Here is a 15764-nt window from a genome sequence, read left to right as displayed (position 1 = left end):
ACACTGCTAATGTTTAGAAGTTTGCATAATTCCTCCTATAAATTATTACTTTTGTTGTTTTGCTTCAAAGGTCTTAGTGTTGCCAAAAACTGAAAACATCTTTTATTCTCTGTGCACTTAGCAATGGTCAAATAAACCCTGAGCAAAACCAAGGAGCCTGAGCTTGCCTTTTGAAAGGTTTTATTCTAGGAATGCCTCTGTGTCTTCTGTGCAAGGGCTTCAGCTCCCTGCCTTTGGAAATCTGTCAGTGAAAGCACCAAGGAGCTTCACGTTAACTGTGAAATGAGTTGAGGGCTTTTCTGAAATACTTGAATATAAATTTCAGTAAAATGAGCCACTAGTTAAATTTGTGGCTTTCAAGGATTTTTTTTGTAGTTCTCAATTCCCATCCAAACCCATCTAGCTCCTGCAGCAGCCAGACTACATGGGAAAGCCATAGGAATAACTTCAGAAAGGGGGAAGGGAAAAAAAGAAAATGGCATAAATTACAGTAAACAAATGAGATGTTTGATACTTCTTGACAGACCCTGAAGCTTGAAGGGAAAATGGAAAAAAACCCAGGAAGATGGAGTTTAGGAACATATTTATGCTTTGCCAATAATTCTCTTGTTACCAAGCATCTCACAAAATATCAAAACCTGCTGTATATTAAGGAATTATGAAGCATAAACAACAACAAAACAATTTCTGCAGGACAAGGTACTTACAAATAGTTATTAACAAGACCTATTTTGGAATACTTGCACAGTATGAAATAGTCTTCCAAAGATGGTTGATTTTGATATTTCTTCTGTAATTGTAGTTCTTTGTTTAAATTTTGTAAAAGCAGACATCAAGTCTATCTCCCTGTCCCTAGTAAATGTTGACTTTAGTAGATAGAAGATGTTGTTGACTTCAGTAGAAATAAGATGCTGCCTTTAGTAGAATACTGCTTTTATTCTGATTTTTTTGGAGTCTGAAGCTGTCACTACCAAAATCATGTACTGTGAAGGGGCAGATTTGGAATGAGCAGAAAAATGTCCAAACCCATGGGAATTGTAGGTGGAAAGATAAAGCCAGTTACCTTCAATTATAATAAAATCTGTCTGTTTTGTTTTTGGTACATGGCAACTTCAAATAGAAAGTTCCAGAGCTGGAAATCTTGAAGCCAAGAAGCCAAGATTTTGGTATTTCCAGTATGGCTTCATTTTGTAGGAAAAAAGATTCAAAGAAATCTATTTCTTGATTCATGCATTTTATCACTGTTGCAGATTAACTGGAGAATGTTTTTAGGTAAATACTCTGAAAATTAGGTTAAATAAAAGCATGTTGTAGTACAACACTGAAAAGCAAGAGCAGGTATCAGATCTCATTTCAGTACATATTAAAAGCCTTGTTTAACGATTTTTTTACACAAAGAAACATTGAACTGGGATACTTCTTCATGCTCTGATGGCTTCCTTAAATAGCTGGGAGCTTTGTGTGGTTTTTTTTCCCTCAGTGAGTATATCCATAGTGACAGATCATGGACCCCAGGATGGGCTTTGCCCTTGGCAGGCTGTGGTGAAAAAGTCTTTTTTATCTATTTTTTTAATATTAATAGAAAGTATAAAGCCCAGCAATTAGAGATGTTGCAATGTAGACTTTGAGGAAATCAAGTAGCCTTGGCTGAGTTATATTTGGGTTTTATTTGATATCTCAGCATCCCTCCTGTTGGAGTGGTTTGGGATCAGAGCTTGAATGGCTTCATTAGGGTGATGTGTTTAATACCTGCCTGCAGAGAGTGAAAGGATAACTTCATGGAACTTGGAAAGCCAGGGAGAAATGAAGTTGAGATTAGATCTGCCAGAAATGGTATTTTGAATACAGGTGAAGTCATAAGAAAAACATGATAAAGCAATATGTTGAAGAATGAAAGTTATTTTCTTACAGTAAGGGGAACACAATTCCTTGGGATGTGAGTGTGGAAAGGGGTGTTTGCTTCCATAGGGTCCCTGAGGGACAGCCTGACACATCCCATCCTGGAGCCCCTCCTGCCTGAGGCTGTTGTGTCTGGAGCTTTACCTCGAGGCAGAGCAGACAGAGGGTCTTGGGGATATATGATGGAAACAATAAATAATACATATCCTAGTCCTTCCTGTACTTTCCAGGGAATATTGTGTGCATCCTGTGGATGACAGGTGCAGTGTTCCCTGCCTTGTAAACACACCCTGCTGGATGCACCTCTGTGCTCTGGCGTGCTGGAAATCACAAGGAGCACTTGTCAAATCGAGAACAGAATCCCTGCAACATCCTTATGTTAATTTTTTGCTTTCTGCTTGTTGGGGCTATATCTGTAATAGCAAAAAAATAGAGCATTACGAAAGTAAGTCTTGATAAAGCTCAAATTTTCTCAGCTTATAAATTTTGAGCAGACTATTAGCTAGTGGAATCCACTTGGTGTTTTCCTGAACACTTGTGCTCTCTAATATTATGTATTTGAAACATTTTCTTGTTGCTCTTATGTTCTGAAATGTCTACTGTGTTACATCATAGTTGCTTTAAAAAAAGCAGTTGGAGATGGGAGGTTAAGAGGTGGGGGTGTAACTGCTTCCTTGGAAAGTGTGCAATTTAAATTAACAAATTAGATCACATAGTGTAAAATTCGGGAAAAAATAGAGCTGAGCTGGCTGAATGCTTGGCAAAAAAAATTCAAAACTCTTTTGCAAACTGAGGATAAAAAGAGACCCAAAGTTCTTAGTTGTAGGCCAACCTTGTTAGCTTGTGAAATGTTCCAACAGAGGCATTCTAGGAAAAGATAAATTTATGTGCAGTCACTGCAACACTGAGCATGTTAAATATTGGCCCTCAGACTTGCTCAGAGCTCTACAGGAGGATGCTGCTTTAAAAGTGTTGATGCTTTCCTTTAAGACATTTATAATTGGAAATGGCAACTTCTCAGTGAGCCTTCTAACTCTTTCATTTTTTCAGTCCTTTAATGATGCAAAGAGATTTGTAAAGTAAGGGGGACTTTTGAGGAAAATAGAATCCCAGTGCTTGAAGGAATTCACTCCAGTTTGGCCTGGCATTATTTTTAGTTCTTGCATAATAATGAATTATTCTTCAGTGTAAGTGTCCTGTGAGGAGATGCAGCAAGTGTGGAACTGTGGGTGTTGTTCCTCGTGGCTTTTGTGTCCTGCTGAGCCTTGGGACTGTACAACAGGGAAGTGTTGTCTTTCAGATTCCTGACTGTGTTGCTCAGCTGGACTCTTGGATTTCTGCCAGGCTGTGTAAGGACATGGGTTTGAAGTAAAGCTGAGCTGGTCAAGTGTGGTGATTCATTCTAGCTCTGAAATGGCCAGTGTAAGGGTTTAATTAACATTTGGATGGGTAAAATTGGTCAGAGGCTGAAGTCCTTTAGTCCTTGTTCAGTCTTACGTGGGTGATGGGTGCTGAGCATTAGAAAGAGCTTTTCTTTTGTTGGTGCCCTAACAGCAACAGTTCCTCCTCATTTAAGCCTCCTGTGGCCTTGGCTTTAATAGCTGTGGAATGGCAGAGAACCTTGAGTGGGTTCTGAGCAGTGGGTGGGGTTAGCCAAAATTCCCAGTCAGCCTGGGGAGCCAAGGTCCCTGTAGGGGCAGAGAGATTCCAGGGAGAAAACACAATGGGCCTTTTGGCTGCTGCTGGCTTCCTGGGATGTTTACTGCTCTGGGAGACAGGACACAAGCTTAACTGGAAATTCCCTTTGTCTCCTGCTTTTCTGGAGGTCAGTGTGGACATAAAAGCTTTGTTTGAGTTACTGGAATGGCTGAATTTGGGTTTACTTTTCACTCACTTCTTTACTTTGGAACAAATGACTACAGTGTTGCTGAGATTTTTCTGATAAGATCTCTGAAAGAAGCCAAAAGTGACTTGCCTAACATGGCCTAAACAAAGAGGTATGCTGATAAGTTTTAATAAAAATATACTTATGATCTCATGTTGAAATGATTAAATCCTCCTTGAAGGTTACCAAGATGATTAACAGGAAAATGCACAACAGATCTTGGCATTGTATGTGACAAAACCAGAACAACTCCAGGCTTGGTTTCTATCATTGTGGCATAATTCCTCCTCTTTAAAGTAATAGGTGAGGACGTTTGACATAGATCAGATACCAGTATCAGAGTGGATTTGAGGTACATAGACCCAAATTCTCCCCTGATGCAACTGGCCATGATCACTTCTACATTAAAAAAACCTTGCCAATACCATACAGAATGTGATGACTAATGCATAAGTCATTTTTCTCAAGTTTATAAATAGAAATTCACCACCAAAATGTGTATTTGAGGCTTACTCAGGGCTGTGTCCCACAATATCTGTAAAATCTCAGATCCTGCTAATCTGCCCTTGCCGTTGACATCCTTTCCAATATACCTCGAGGAAAAGCTCATTGTGCATTCCCAAGGGAAATGCTGTCCCTGAGTGCAGCAAGGAAGGAAGAAATATAAACAAATTAACAACATTCATCTGACAGCTGTGTTTAAAAACAGTCAAACACCGGTTTTGATTAACTACCTTTCTCTCCTTCCTCAAACACTTCCAGACAGTGCGTTGAATCCCCCATGGGCCGAGGCATTCCTGCAGTTGGGATGCACGGAGCAGCCAGGCTCCCACACAGCTCCAGGCTCTGCTCTATTCTGGGCCACCATGCCCACGCCTCAGCAGGTCCCTTCATTTCCAGCCACCCACTGCTTGGTCTGTATCCTTCAATCCTGCTGCTTCTGCTTCCTTTCATCCTCTGGAGTAACCCCTCACTTGGCTTGGATGTGCTGGGCTCTGGTGCAGCCATCCTAATAATGGGGTTAAAATTTCCCTCCCTTGCACTTTGCCTTGTTTTGAAATCCCAGTATTCCCAACACACTTCTTTGCCAGGGTTTTTATTCTTCCTGCTACTTTTTCACAACAAGAAACCCTATAAATTTTCTTTACAGTTACCTATTTTCCTGGCAGGAGGAGCAGAGGTGTATGGACAATAGGAATGCCTCTGCAGTAAGCTGAGGAGGGAAAGGTGGGAGGTGTCTTTATGCAGAGGAATTTTGGGTTTATAAAAACAAATGTTCCTGGCCCTAAAGATTACAGAGCAAAGCTTGAAAACCATGGCTGAGGTTCCTTCCAAAATCTCGGAAGCCAGATATCCATGAGAGAGAGAGAATTCCACATTTCTTCTGCAAACATTGAAATATCAGGATTTATGAAAATTGGACAGTGCTGTTGCAGAAGGCAAAAATATTTTTGGATGGATTTTATAAATATTTTGCAGGCCTGGTCTATATGCTGTCACAGATGTAAATATGGTCTTCAAAAAGTAACATTCTCTGCAGTATTTATCCTAAACAAAGGGAAACAAAGTGTAAACAAGCCAGTGCCATTATTTTCTCTTCCTCTAAATAAAAGCACAGGTTTCTCCTGTAACACTTAAGTGACACTGGGCTTGAGGTGAAGAAAGAGGAACATATTCTTAACCTGTGCCTAGTTCCTTGTGTATTAATGCTGGAGGGCATTTCCAGGTCCTCTCCTAGCACCACAGACTGTAAATTTCTCCAGTATTGGGATAAAAGTTTGTCTTTTTGCATACAAAAAAGGAAGTATTGCAAGAGAAGCTTTCATATTGTAAAGAAATACTTCAGAGAATAATGCCAAGCATGCTGTTTATTTTAGAGAGATCTGTTTTGTAGCAGAGATTGGAGTTAAAAAATAAATATTGTTCAGGAAATCAGAAAGTTACTCTGTTATTGTAGTATTTCAAGCACAGTGGGTTTTAGAGCTGTGCCAGTGTTATTAATTATTTTTATTAATGATGGTGCTTAGTGCTGTGCTTTAGTTGACAAGATGGTGTTTGGTCAAAGGTTGGAATCTGTCTTGGAGGTCTTTTCCAGCCTTGGGTTCTGTGATTATCCTGTGTTATAGAGATATAACTCCTTAAATAACCTTTTCCAGGAAGTTCTCCACATACCAGGCCAGGCTCCATTCTGCCAAGTTGACAGGTAGGAGTGTTTTCCTGCTTGGAATGCTGTGCCAGCTAGGCTGTTTCCACAAGGATATAAACTGGGATGGTGAAAACCCAGCTCTTTGGATGTTGTTTTCCAGGAACATGTGGAGTGGGAAGGGCTCTGGGTGTCAAGGCAGTGTCTCTTAACAAGGTTGGTTTTAGTTAATGAAAGGAAAGAAGGGAAAGGGTGACAGATCAAATTGTTCTAAGCTCCGAGGAGTATCCCCCATGAACATGGGGACTGGGAGGCTGTGTGGTTTGGTTGGGAAGCTGTTTCAGGAGCACTGGCTTCTCCCCTGGACAGGGAGGTTGTGTAACTCAGAAATCCATGGTTATCCACGGTGAGCTCAGTGGGATCAGAGCATGGCCAAGAGTGACTTCATGGACAGGCAGTGCTTGGGCTGGGGAGGAACTGTTTACAAGGGAATGGAGAAATGGCTTCAAACTGTCAGAGGGCAGGATTGGGTAGGATATTGGGGTGGAATTTTCCCCTGTGAGGGTGGAGAGGCCCTAGCACAGCTTGCCCAGAGAAGCTGTGGCAGTCCCATCCCTGGCAGTGTCCAAGGCCGGGTTGGATGGGGCTTGGAGCAACCTGGGACAGTGGAATGTGTCTCTGCCCGTGGCAGGGGTGGCACTGGATGGGTTTTAAGGTCCCTCCCAACCCAAACCATTCCATGAAGTTAAACATGGTCAGAGATGGCTATTTAGAGGCTAGCTCTTGTTCTGGATTCATTGGAGCAGTCCCTTTGGGAATAAATCCTTTAAAACAAGAGTAACCTGTGTGGTGTCTTCTCAGCAATGTCCTCGTTTGCTTCAGATGAGTGAGGGGGAGGGAGTCTTTGCACTCCTGAGAAGTGGGAAGGAGCAGTGAATTTTAACATGGATGCTATAAATGACAAGCTAAGATTCCAAATGCAAGTAATTGTAGCTCATGTCTACACACATGAAGAGATCTGAGGTGAATGGGAATTGAACAGGCTGAGGAGGAGAGTACAGAACCTTTTCTTCGCTGTTGAAGGAAATAAATACCCCTGGTAGTGATGAGATTGGAGATGACATTTAACTTCTAGGAAAGACCGATTTTCTGCTTTCTTAGCTTGTGAAAAATGTGCTTCTTCAAAGTGCTGCTGACTGGGCTGTCACTTGAGCAGAGAGAGGGAGATGGCTGAGGAAAGTCCCCTCAATGCAGAGCTGAGGCTCAAAGTCATGCAATTCCCAGATATTGCCTCCTCCCCTCCCTGCTGCATTAAATAAGAAACAACACACACATCCTGTAAAGAGTTTCCATGGAGCTGGGTTGCTCTAACTGGATTTTCATAATTTGTGCTTCATCCTTATTCATGTGAAGGGAGGGTATGTGGAGCTGAGAGTGGATTGTTTACTCTAGTCAGAGTTTGTAGGTATTTCTTTACCCAGCAACATTTGGGACTTGGAAGCACCTAGGGATGAATTTTTGTTGTGAAGGCTGGACAAGGACTATACTCCTTTTGGTTTTTTCCAGGATAAGCTCACCTTCAAAATGGGAAGACAAAAGGAAGTAGTGAACAAACTATCACATTACTTAAAAAGCAATTTCTACTATTTTCAGGAGATTAATTCAGTATTTCAAATACATGTTCTTTCTTCTCACTAGAGGCCATCCAACTGTTAGAGACTTTCCTGGTAAATAAACAAGAACCATTTTCAGTTTTTTTTTCTGAATATGAAACAAAAGGGACTGGTCTGTCCTTAGGCTTGTTTCCCTCTGTTGAAATATCCCCTCTGTATTGAGGCTTCCAGCAGAACTGGGAAGCTCTGTTCTCCTGTTTTACTCCTGGACTCTTTATTCCCTTTTTGTATTCCTTACTGGAAAGGCTTCATCTAAGACAGGAAGGGAGGTTGTTCGTAACATGCAGCAAAGAGGTGTGAAGAAGTGGAAGCATCTGACAGGTATTTTAGTTTCTCTATGCTAAAATAAAGCAAGTCACACTTGGAATGTGAGATCCCTGGGTCTGGTCGCTGTTTTGTAGGAAGTTTTTCCATACAGAGGCTCTGTTTTATTGTTCAAGTCACATTGAATGCAAGTTTAGAACTGTCTGTGCCAGTGATGAGACCCATCTGTGAGAGACTCACATGATTCATGGGAAAATTATTTGTCTCTGGTAACTGGTGAAGCCCCTTGAGATGTTTTGCAGCATTTTCTGGTGTCAAGAACTGCATTTTAAAAAATCTTGCATGTAGAGTCTCTAGCAAGGTGTGTGTTTCTGTATCTCAGATGTGATATACTGATTTACTGGCTCAAGGTAAGTGATTTCTGGGCATGATTCTCCTTATAAAGACATCAAAATTAGGTCTCATTGCTAGAATATTGCAGATTACAATGCTCAGTGGGATTCTGCAAAGGATTAATTAACATAACTCTTAATAAGACAACTATTGTTTTCAAATCAGAATAAGGTGAATATTATTTATTTTTAATAGTAATCAGTTAAGTATCTATACTAACTTCTAAAAATCATTTGTGTGGAAATATATTTCTCCTTCAATATGGTACAATAAAATACTTTCTCTCTTCTACATCTGGGAGTTTAGTACAACCAAAAATACTGACCAAGTGTTTTTTGTAAATAAACCTCTGTGTAAGCACTCACCTGCTGCATTTCCAGTGTTTGTGTATCCAGTTATCCAGTATAACATTCAGTATTTATTACAAATCAGTATTGCTCTGACATAATTGATGTCTTTTTGCTGGTTTTGAACTCATTCCTTTCCAGTTCCCATGTTTTTAGTTACCAGCAAGGAGCAAACTGGCTGTTGGGATTCTGTTCTCCTGTCTCTTTTCAGTTATCAGTGGTTTGTAGGTCCTTGCTAAAAGCACAGTATTGACTCTGCAAAGGTAATTATACCTGTTGGAATACTATTGATAGTGTTTAGAAGGGATCATTGCAGTAAATCTGTTTTAGCCTTTTTATCAGCTGTGTTTTTATGTAATATTCTGTAAATCCCCTGGAAACACTGATACCTTTAAAGAGTTTGGTTTGCTTTTAAAGGGAAAGCAAGGGGAAACAGAAAAGAACAGATTTGGGGTAATTTCCTTATTGAAAGATGCTTTTTATGGCTCTTTAAAAAGTAAAAGTGAGTGAAGGCATGACAGAGAATAACCCCCACATGTGCAGTTCCTTATCTGCCAACCCTCTCTTATTTTTCCTGCAGGAAATCCTGGCTGAGCAAAGTTGGAAGCCCAAGTTCCCGCATCGATAAAACAAATTTTTCCAACGAGAAGGAGATCTCCAAGCTTGACTTCTCGGATTTCAACACTAGATACTAACAGGAGGGCACCTCACTAAGCACAAAACTCTGACATTTCTGCTGCATGATATTTTCTGTGCTTCCACCAAATGTCACAAGAGCATTGGGATGCTTTTCTGTACTAGGGATAAACATAAATGCTCCCTGTTCCTACCAAGTAAGAATTCCTGTTGCTGTGTTAGACATCTTGCACCATGAATGTCAACATTTAGTGTCTAAAATGCCAATATCTAATTTATGGCAGCTTTGAAAGACAGATAAAAGCCTAGAAGTGCTGGTGATTATTTGTGCACAATGAGACTTGTTACATACAACCAGATGGTACCTAATATTTACATTGTGAGTCATATTTAGATGAAAAATAATAAATTTATGTTCTACTGTTTGTAATCTCACAAAAAATACGCAACTACAGAACTGGAACACTTGAGAGTTCTCTGTAACAAGCCTGTTATAGACCAGGCTCTATGTGACAATTAATAAGGTTATAGTGGTAATTTAAAATAAATATGTTATTTCAAACTAAGATTACCTAACCAGCTCTGGTTTAAAATTCTCCATAATAATTCAGATAAGTCTTGTTCCAAGGTGATGAAATGTGTGGCCTCTCACCCCGTTTTTTTCCTTGTCTATCTGTAGCTTACATCCATGCTGACTATAAAGGATGTTTTAATCTCTTTGCTATTTTACTGTTCTTACTAAAATTGAAGATTTAAGTGATTTTCCTTAGGGGTGTGTGTTTGCTCCTGAGTTAAGACTGTGTGGTGGAACCTGCACCCACATCCTTCATCTGAAGTTCATGGAAGTTCTAATAAATCCTGGATAAGTCTGACCCATTGTGGGTCCAGTTCCTGTATCCGGCACTGTCTCCACAGGCACCCTGGAGTTAGTCAGGACTGGATCAGACCTGGATCCTCACTCCCACAGTGCTTGTGGGTCAGGATTAGAACCTTCAGGGAGACTTCATGAGGATCCTAAAGCTGGTGTTTCCCCCTGGCTGCCCTGTCCCCCTTCCTGGGGCAGGTGGTGTCAGTTTGGGCAGCTGCACCAAATCTGCAGCTCATGGTTTGAATTTCAGGAAGGACATTTCCTAACTTAAGCACTGCACTTCTCCATCAGTGCATGTGTGCCTAGAAAGGTATTTCTGCTCACCACTAGGTTGATTTTTTCTTTGGCCCTTTGTGTTAAGCAGCAAAATCTCCTTTCTAGAATTTGCAGGAGCTGCTTATGAATTGTTCTGTGATTATACACAAGCCCCCATTGTTGAAGTGGTGGTCAATGGCCCGTGTTCAGCTGATGGTAAATGGCAAAGTTCAAGTGTAGCAGGAGCTCAATAAATGTTCCATCCTCGTGGAAAACTGCATCCTGCCTAACAAAGTGGTTTACATTTTCCTTGGAGCTACCTGGCAGAAAATACCCCCTTAGTCAAAGATGTTCCTGCCAAGTGCTTTGCTCGTATTTTGAGGAACAAGGAGAGAGGAAGGCAAAAAACAAAGGGGTCATTGGATACAGAGGAAGAGCAGCCAGAAATTGTGTTATAATGTGTTCCAGGGGTGGAGCTGGGTGCTCACAAGGACCTGGGGATTTTACCCCAACTCCCCTAGAAAGGCAAGGCTTGAGGAAGGCAAGCAGCCATTTAAAATGCTCACTTTTTTGGGGAGGAATTGTGGAGAGAGAACATTTTTCTGTGCTGTGTTCCTGAAACTAATGGAGCCTTGGCTGGTACTGTGGGCATTAATCTTCTCATTTTATTTAATCCTCAGATTCTGGTAAAGTATCCTGAGTCCAAAGCCATCCCATTTGTGGAAGTGCAGTGTGTGCAGAACAGCAGAGCAGTGTCTCTAGATTTAATGAGAGCATCATTGGTTTTGAGGAGCCAAAGAATCCCAATGGTAAGATAGAAGAAAAAGCAAGAACAGTTGGATAACTAGACATCAAGAATGAGTTGAGACATACTTCCTTTTCTACTCCATACTAATACTACTCAGTTATAACCATAGATACCCCTGAATTTTATTTTTTCAAAATGCAATGCAGCAAGACTGTATGATGTGTAGGTCAGCTTCATTCTTACTGTAAGTGGAAATACTTCCCACTAAATAGTTTCTATTTAAATTGAAGTAGTTTCTGTCTATAGTTTCTATTATGTTCTCCTGATAGTTTCTATCTAAAAAGGATTAAGACTTGGAAATAAATAGTGGGAACAGACTTCCACAAGTTGTTTGGGTATTTTGGACAGTGCTGACTTTCTTGAGGGGAAAATTTTGTGCCTGACTTGTGTTCTACTAGAATTTAGGAAGATTCACCTCATTAAGCTTAAAGGCTAGACACGTTAATTAAAATCAGAGTTTAACTCCTAGATTACAGGCATTCCAGAAATGTATGGGTTTGTTTTTATTTGATTAAAGAATAAAAAAATAAAACCTTGCCAAGGCCATGAGCAGAAAGAGAGCTTTGTTCCTCATCAGGAGTGATGTAACCTTGCAGGACAGGGATGTTCTGCTGGCTCTGCTCGTTCTTGGTTTCTGTGTGGAGAAAAGCATGGTGGCATCTCCTGCCATACTTTCTCTTAGGTGACACCAATCTGTCACTTCTTATTTTCTTGATGTCCTCAGGAGCTGCCTTGCTTGGCTTGCTTTCTTCTTAGAAAACTGGGCATGTTTGCTGCTGGAATCCTCTTACTAGACAGAGTGAACTGGATTAGTCACTGGAGCTTCCTGATTAATGCATGGCTCTGTGCTGCTGCAAGCACTCTGCTGTGGAGGGAATGCTGCAGTGAGGGATGAGAGCAAACACTGCTCTCTGCTATCATTTATTTTTTAGAGTCTATTTATACAAAAGCGATCCTGTAAATTGAGATTTCTGTAGTACTGTTCTTTCTTAAAGGCTCCTCACAGTCTGTTGTGTAGTGGGTTAAAGTATTAGGATTAAAGAGAGGTTATTTTTGCCTCAAAAAACACTGCAGGGACTTAAAATAACTAAACTTGCCCCAACTCATTTGATATTAATATTGGCATAATTGAATAAAAATTCCTGACATGGAAGATCAAAGGAGGAACAACCTCACTTTTGGTTAAAAGGGCTGCAGGAGTGGGTTGGAAGGTTTTACCAATCAAAATTCCTGAATGGTTTGAGTAATGAGGAGGAGACCAGTTGTCTTCCACAATTAGATGATGTTACTATAGAACTTAATATACGTAAGTGCAAATATAAATATTTAAAAGTAGTTTCTGATGGATAACACTGTAAATCAGTTGTGAAATTGTTTTTACCCCTGAAGTGAAGAATTACACTCTGAACAGCATTAATGGGGGAGTAGGAGAAGTTTTTGGCTCAAAATCCAACAAGCATCTCTGTCTCTGATGAAAGACACTGTGGGCTCTCCCATAGCTGTAATAATAATAATAATAATTCCTTGGTGTTAGGAGTTAACACCTGTGATTCCTGCAGTTTGGAAATGGGAAAGTTTTAGTACATTTCTTCCTGCATTTGTGTTGTTCTTAAAGTGGGCAATAAGCTCTAAGCCATGTTTTTGTTTCATAGACAGTTGATCAGCACCAAGAAGCAAATTTTGTCCATCATAACCATGGTGTGTGTTCTGGAAAAAATGGGGCAGTGCCCTTGTGGATTTTTGGGAGCAATTCTTTTCTGGGTCTGACAGGCTGAATTAGAGGAATACCCAGCATCCCAGGGCTTCTCCAGTAGCTGGAAGGTGACCTGGCATTCCCTTGGATTTGGCAGGGAGGGAGCAGTTCTGTGCTGCAGGCACTGACTTAGGTTCTGCTGGAATGCTGCCATGGACTTTAGTGGGAACAGTAATTGGTCATGCAACCAAGGAAATGCATTATTAATGGGACAGTGTTTGAGCAGGGGGCCATAAGATAAAGACTAAGCCACTTTCTTGGTGCTGGTTTTCATTTGTTCCTAATTACAGAGGAATCACTGTGGCTTCAGGGACATTAGAAAAGACAGAACTTTCTTGCAAGGAGTTCAGCACTTAAAACCGTGTCAGATACTCACTATCCCAAGCAGGCCAGTAATTCCCAATTTGTAGTTACAGAGTTGTTCTGCAAAGGGTGTGAGCAGAGAGTGGATACACACAACTCTTCAAAGCCTTATATAATAATGAAATTAAAGATAAAATTCTAGTGCAGACATAGAGATGGTAAATAGAACAGGAAGGGAGCGGGGACAAGAGTTTTAAGAAGATCAATGTGGAGAAATTTACCTTTTAGTTGTTTGTTGGGAGCTGCAGTCAGTGGCACCACTGGAAATGAGTTCTGTGTGAACGGCATAGAGAACAGGGGTGGCAGGGGAAGAGGGGCTTGGCAGAAGAGGGTCTGAAAAAGTGTTTAAAAGCAAAAGCTCAGGAGATGTTTGGAGCATGAGAAGAGAGGCTAATGTTTCATCAGCTGATAAGGGAATGCTCAGTTTAGATGGCAGCACCTGGGCAGGTCACAGCAGGGATTTGAGACTCACTGTGAGGCTTGTTCAGCTGTTGGTGATGTTTTGTATTTCCCCCTTGTTTTAAACCAACCAGACTTAAACTTTCCTTTAGCATCCACTCCTGAACTCTACAACTGTTGTACTGCTGTGAGTAATTCAGCTCACTTGGGAGAGAAATCTCAGTACCAGGTAGGAAAACAACTCTGAATTCTGTGAGGGGCTCCTACAGTAACATCTCTTCCCAGAGAGATGTTCCTGCCTGCTGTCAGGAAACAGACAGACAAAAAATTTGCAGACCAAGTTAAAACTCATTAATGGCCCACAATATAACTCGGGGAGAAAAAAAAAAAACCTGTGCAGTTATCTAAGTTTGCTGACACTTTGGAAACAAAATGATGACTAAATAGTAATGTGTGCTCCAAAGAATGAGTGATATACCAAGATGAATAGGATTTAGGCACTATTTATCACAGTTAAGCCATAGCCTGAATACCATAATGCTGATTCCTTAAATTCATTATGCAGCCAGTATAATCTAGCAGGCTGCAATGTGCCTGTGAGAAGGAAGAAACTATTTCTATTGTTTTATACTAAACTGTAGGCACAGAGTGATTGACAAGATTGTGCTTTGTCTTATTTCTAAGATACCACACCAATGTTTGTAACAACACTTGTGTGAAGCAAAGTGTTAAACCCACTGAATTCTTACATTTTGCTGTTCAAAGTTGTAATCATGGTGTATTTATCTGATGGATACAGGGGGATGTCATTCCATGCATGTAAGAAGTGTTGGTTGGACATCATCCCTGTTTAGAGCTGGCAGTGTGTGGGTGCTTCCAGCTTCTATTTATGTGACTGGGATTTGTCCTGTGGAATAAATAATAATTCATTTTTCTGGTGTTAATACCCCTGAGGGTCTCGAGAGCAGCCTCACAGCTCTGCATGCATTTATGTGTAGAAATTATCATGTGTGAAATAACAGCTTTGTTCTGACCCAGCCATAAAATTTACTCTTTGGGTGGTAGGAAATGTAGCACTCCTGAGCTACCCTCCAGTGGGAATTCTGTAATATTTTGGGAAGAAAGGAAGAGGAAGGGACAGAAATAGCCACAACTTCTGAAATTTTTGGCTTAGTCAAGGTATGTTTAAAACTCCCCCAATGTTCTGAATGAAATGAGTGAATTGTTCTGGAGGTACTGAGATAACAGTTGCTGGTTGCTTTTTTTGAATTTCAGATAGCATTCAGGAAGTGTAAGAAATGAAAGCACACAGGAAAGCTGAGAGATTTATTTTGTTTAATGTCCTTTTTTTCCCTCTTTTTTAAAGCCACAGCCGGGACTTATTTGCATTTTTTAAAACCTGTCTGTGGGGGAATGGAGCCACTAAAAGCTGGAGTGGCTGTGATGAGGCTGTGGTAATTAACATGGTTTGATGTGCTCGATGCCTCGAAGCAAATCACTACAGAATTCCTGGTGCTGGCTCCTGGGGGAAAGGCTGGGATACATCAAATTGCTTTATAGGAAAGCCCCTTGGGTTTTTCAAATGGTGTAAAGAAGAGAGTTTGCAGCCATCCAGCTAAAAATGCCACAGAATTATCAATTCTGAAGAACCTTAGCAACAACGTGGTCGCTTTGCTGCCCTCACTACAAAGCAAAAGAGAAAAAATGGATTCTCCTCTCTGCTGCTGCAAGCCAGGAGGAATTAACTTCTGGAGAGGAGGAGGCAGGTTTCACCTTAGATGCTTGTATTCCCTGAAATAAAAGATGAGATGACAGCTCTACATTATTTAGTATCAAACAACTGATGCATTGAATAAGAGAAGCAAGGGAAAATACCCTCTGCATTTTAAATATCTAATTGAGGTAGCAAACCAAATAACCACAAATCAAAGGCTTGCAGGCATGAGAAAAATACTTGAGAAGACAACCTATCCACAGTGACCCAAGGCAACCACTAAACTAATGCACTTGAAACAAGGATTCAGGAGAGAAAATAAATCTGTTACCTAGAAAATGAGGGGGAAATAGGGATCTGTACT

The 15764-nt window shown here is 40.7% G+C and overlaps 1 protein-coding gene across 1 annotated transcript in view; it reads left to right on the top strand.

Annotated features, from left to right (window-relative positions):
- ACYP2 (acylphosphatase 2) overlaps positions 1-10110 on the top strand; it is a 33024-nt gene extending 22914 nt beyond the window's left edge. Inside the window, exon 4 of the mRNA XM_066546071.1 lies at positions 9185-10110. Coding sequence (XP_066402168.1) covers positions 9185-9299 — 115 coding nt within the window. The 3' untranslated portion in view covers positions 9300-10110. The remainder of the gene's footprint in view (positions 1-9184) is intronic.
- The last annotated feature ends 5654 nt before the right edge of the window (positions 10111-15764 follow it).

The sequence above is a fragment of the Molothrus aeneus genome, chromosome 3, assembly GCF_037042795.1.
Source record: "Molothrus aeneus isolate 106 chromosome 3, BPBGC_Maene_1.0, whole genome shotgun sequence".
Lineage (NCBI taxonomy): Eukaryota > Metazoa > Chordata > Aves > Passeriformes > Icteridae > Molothrus > Molothrus aeneus.
The sequence above is the reverse complement of the archived record's forward strand: the minus strand, read 5'-3'. Positions and strand labels throughout refer to the sequence as shown.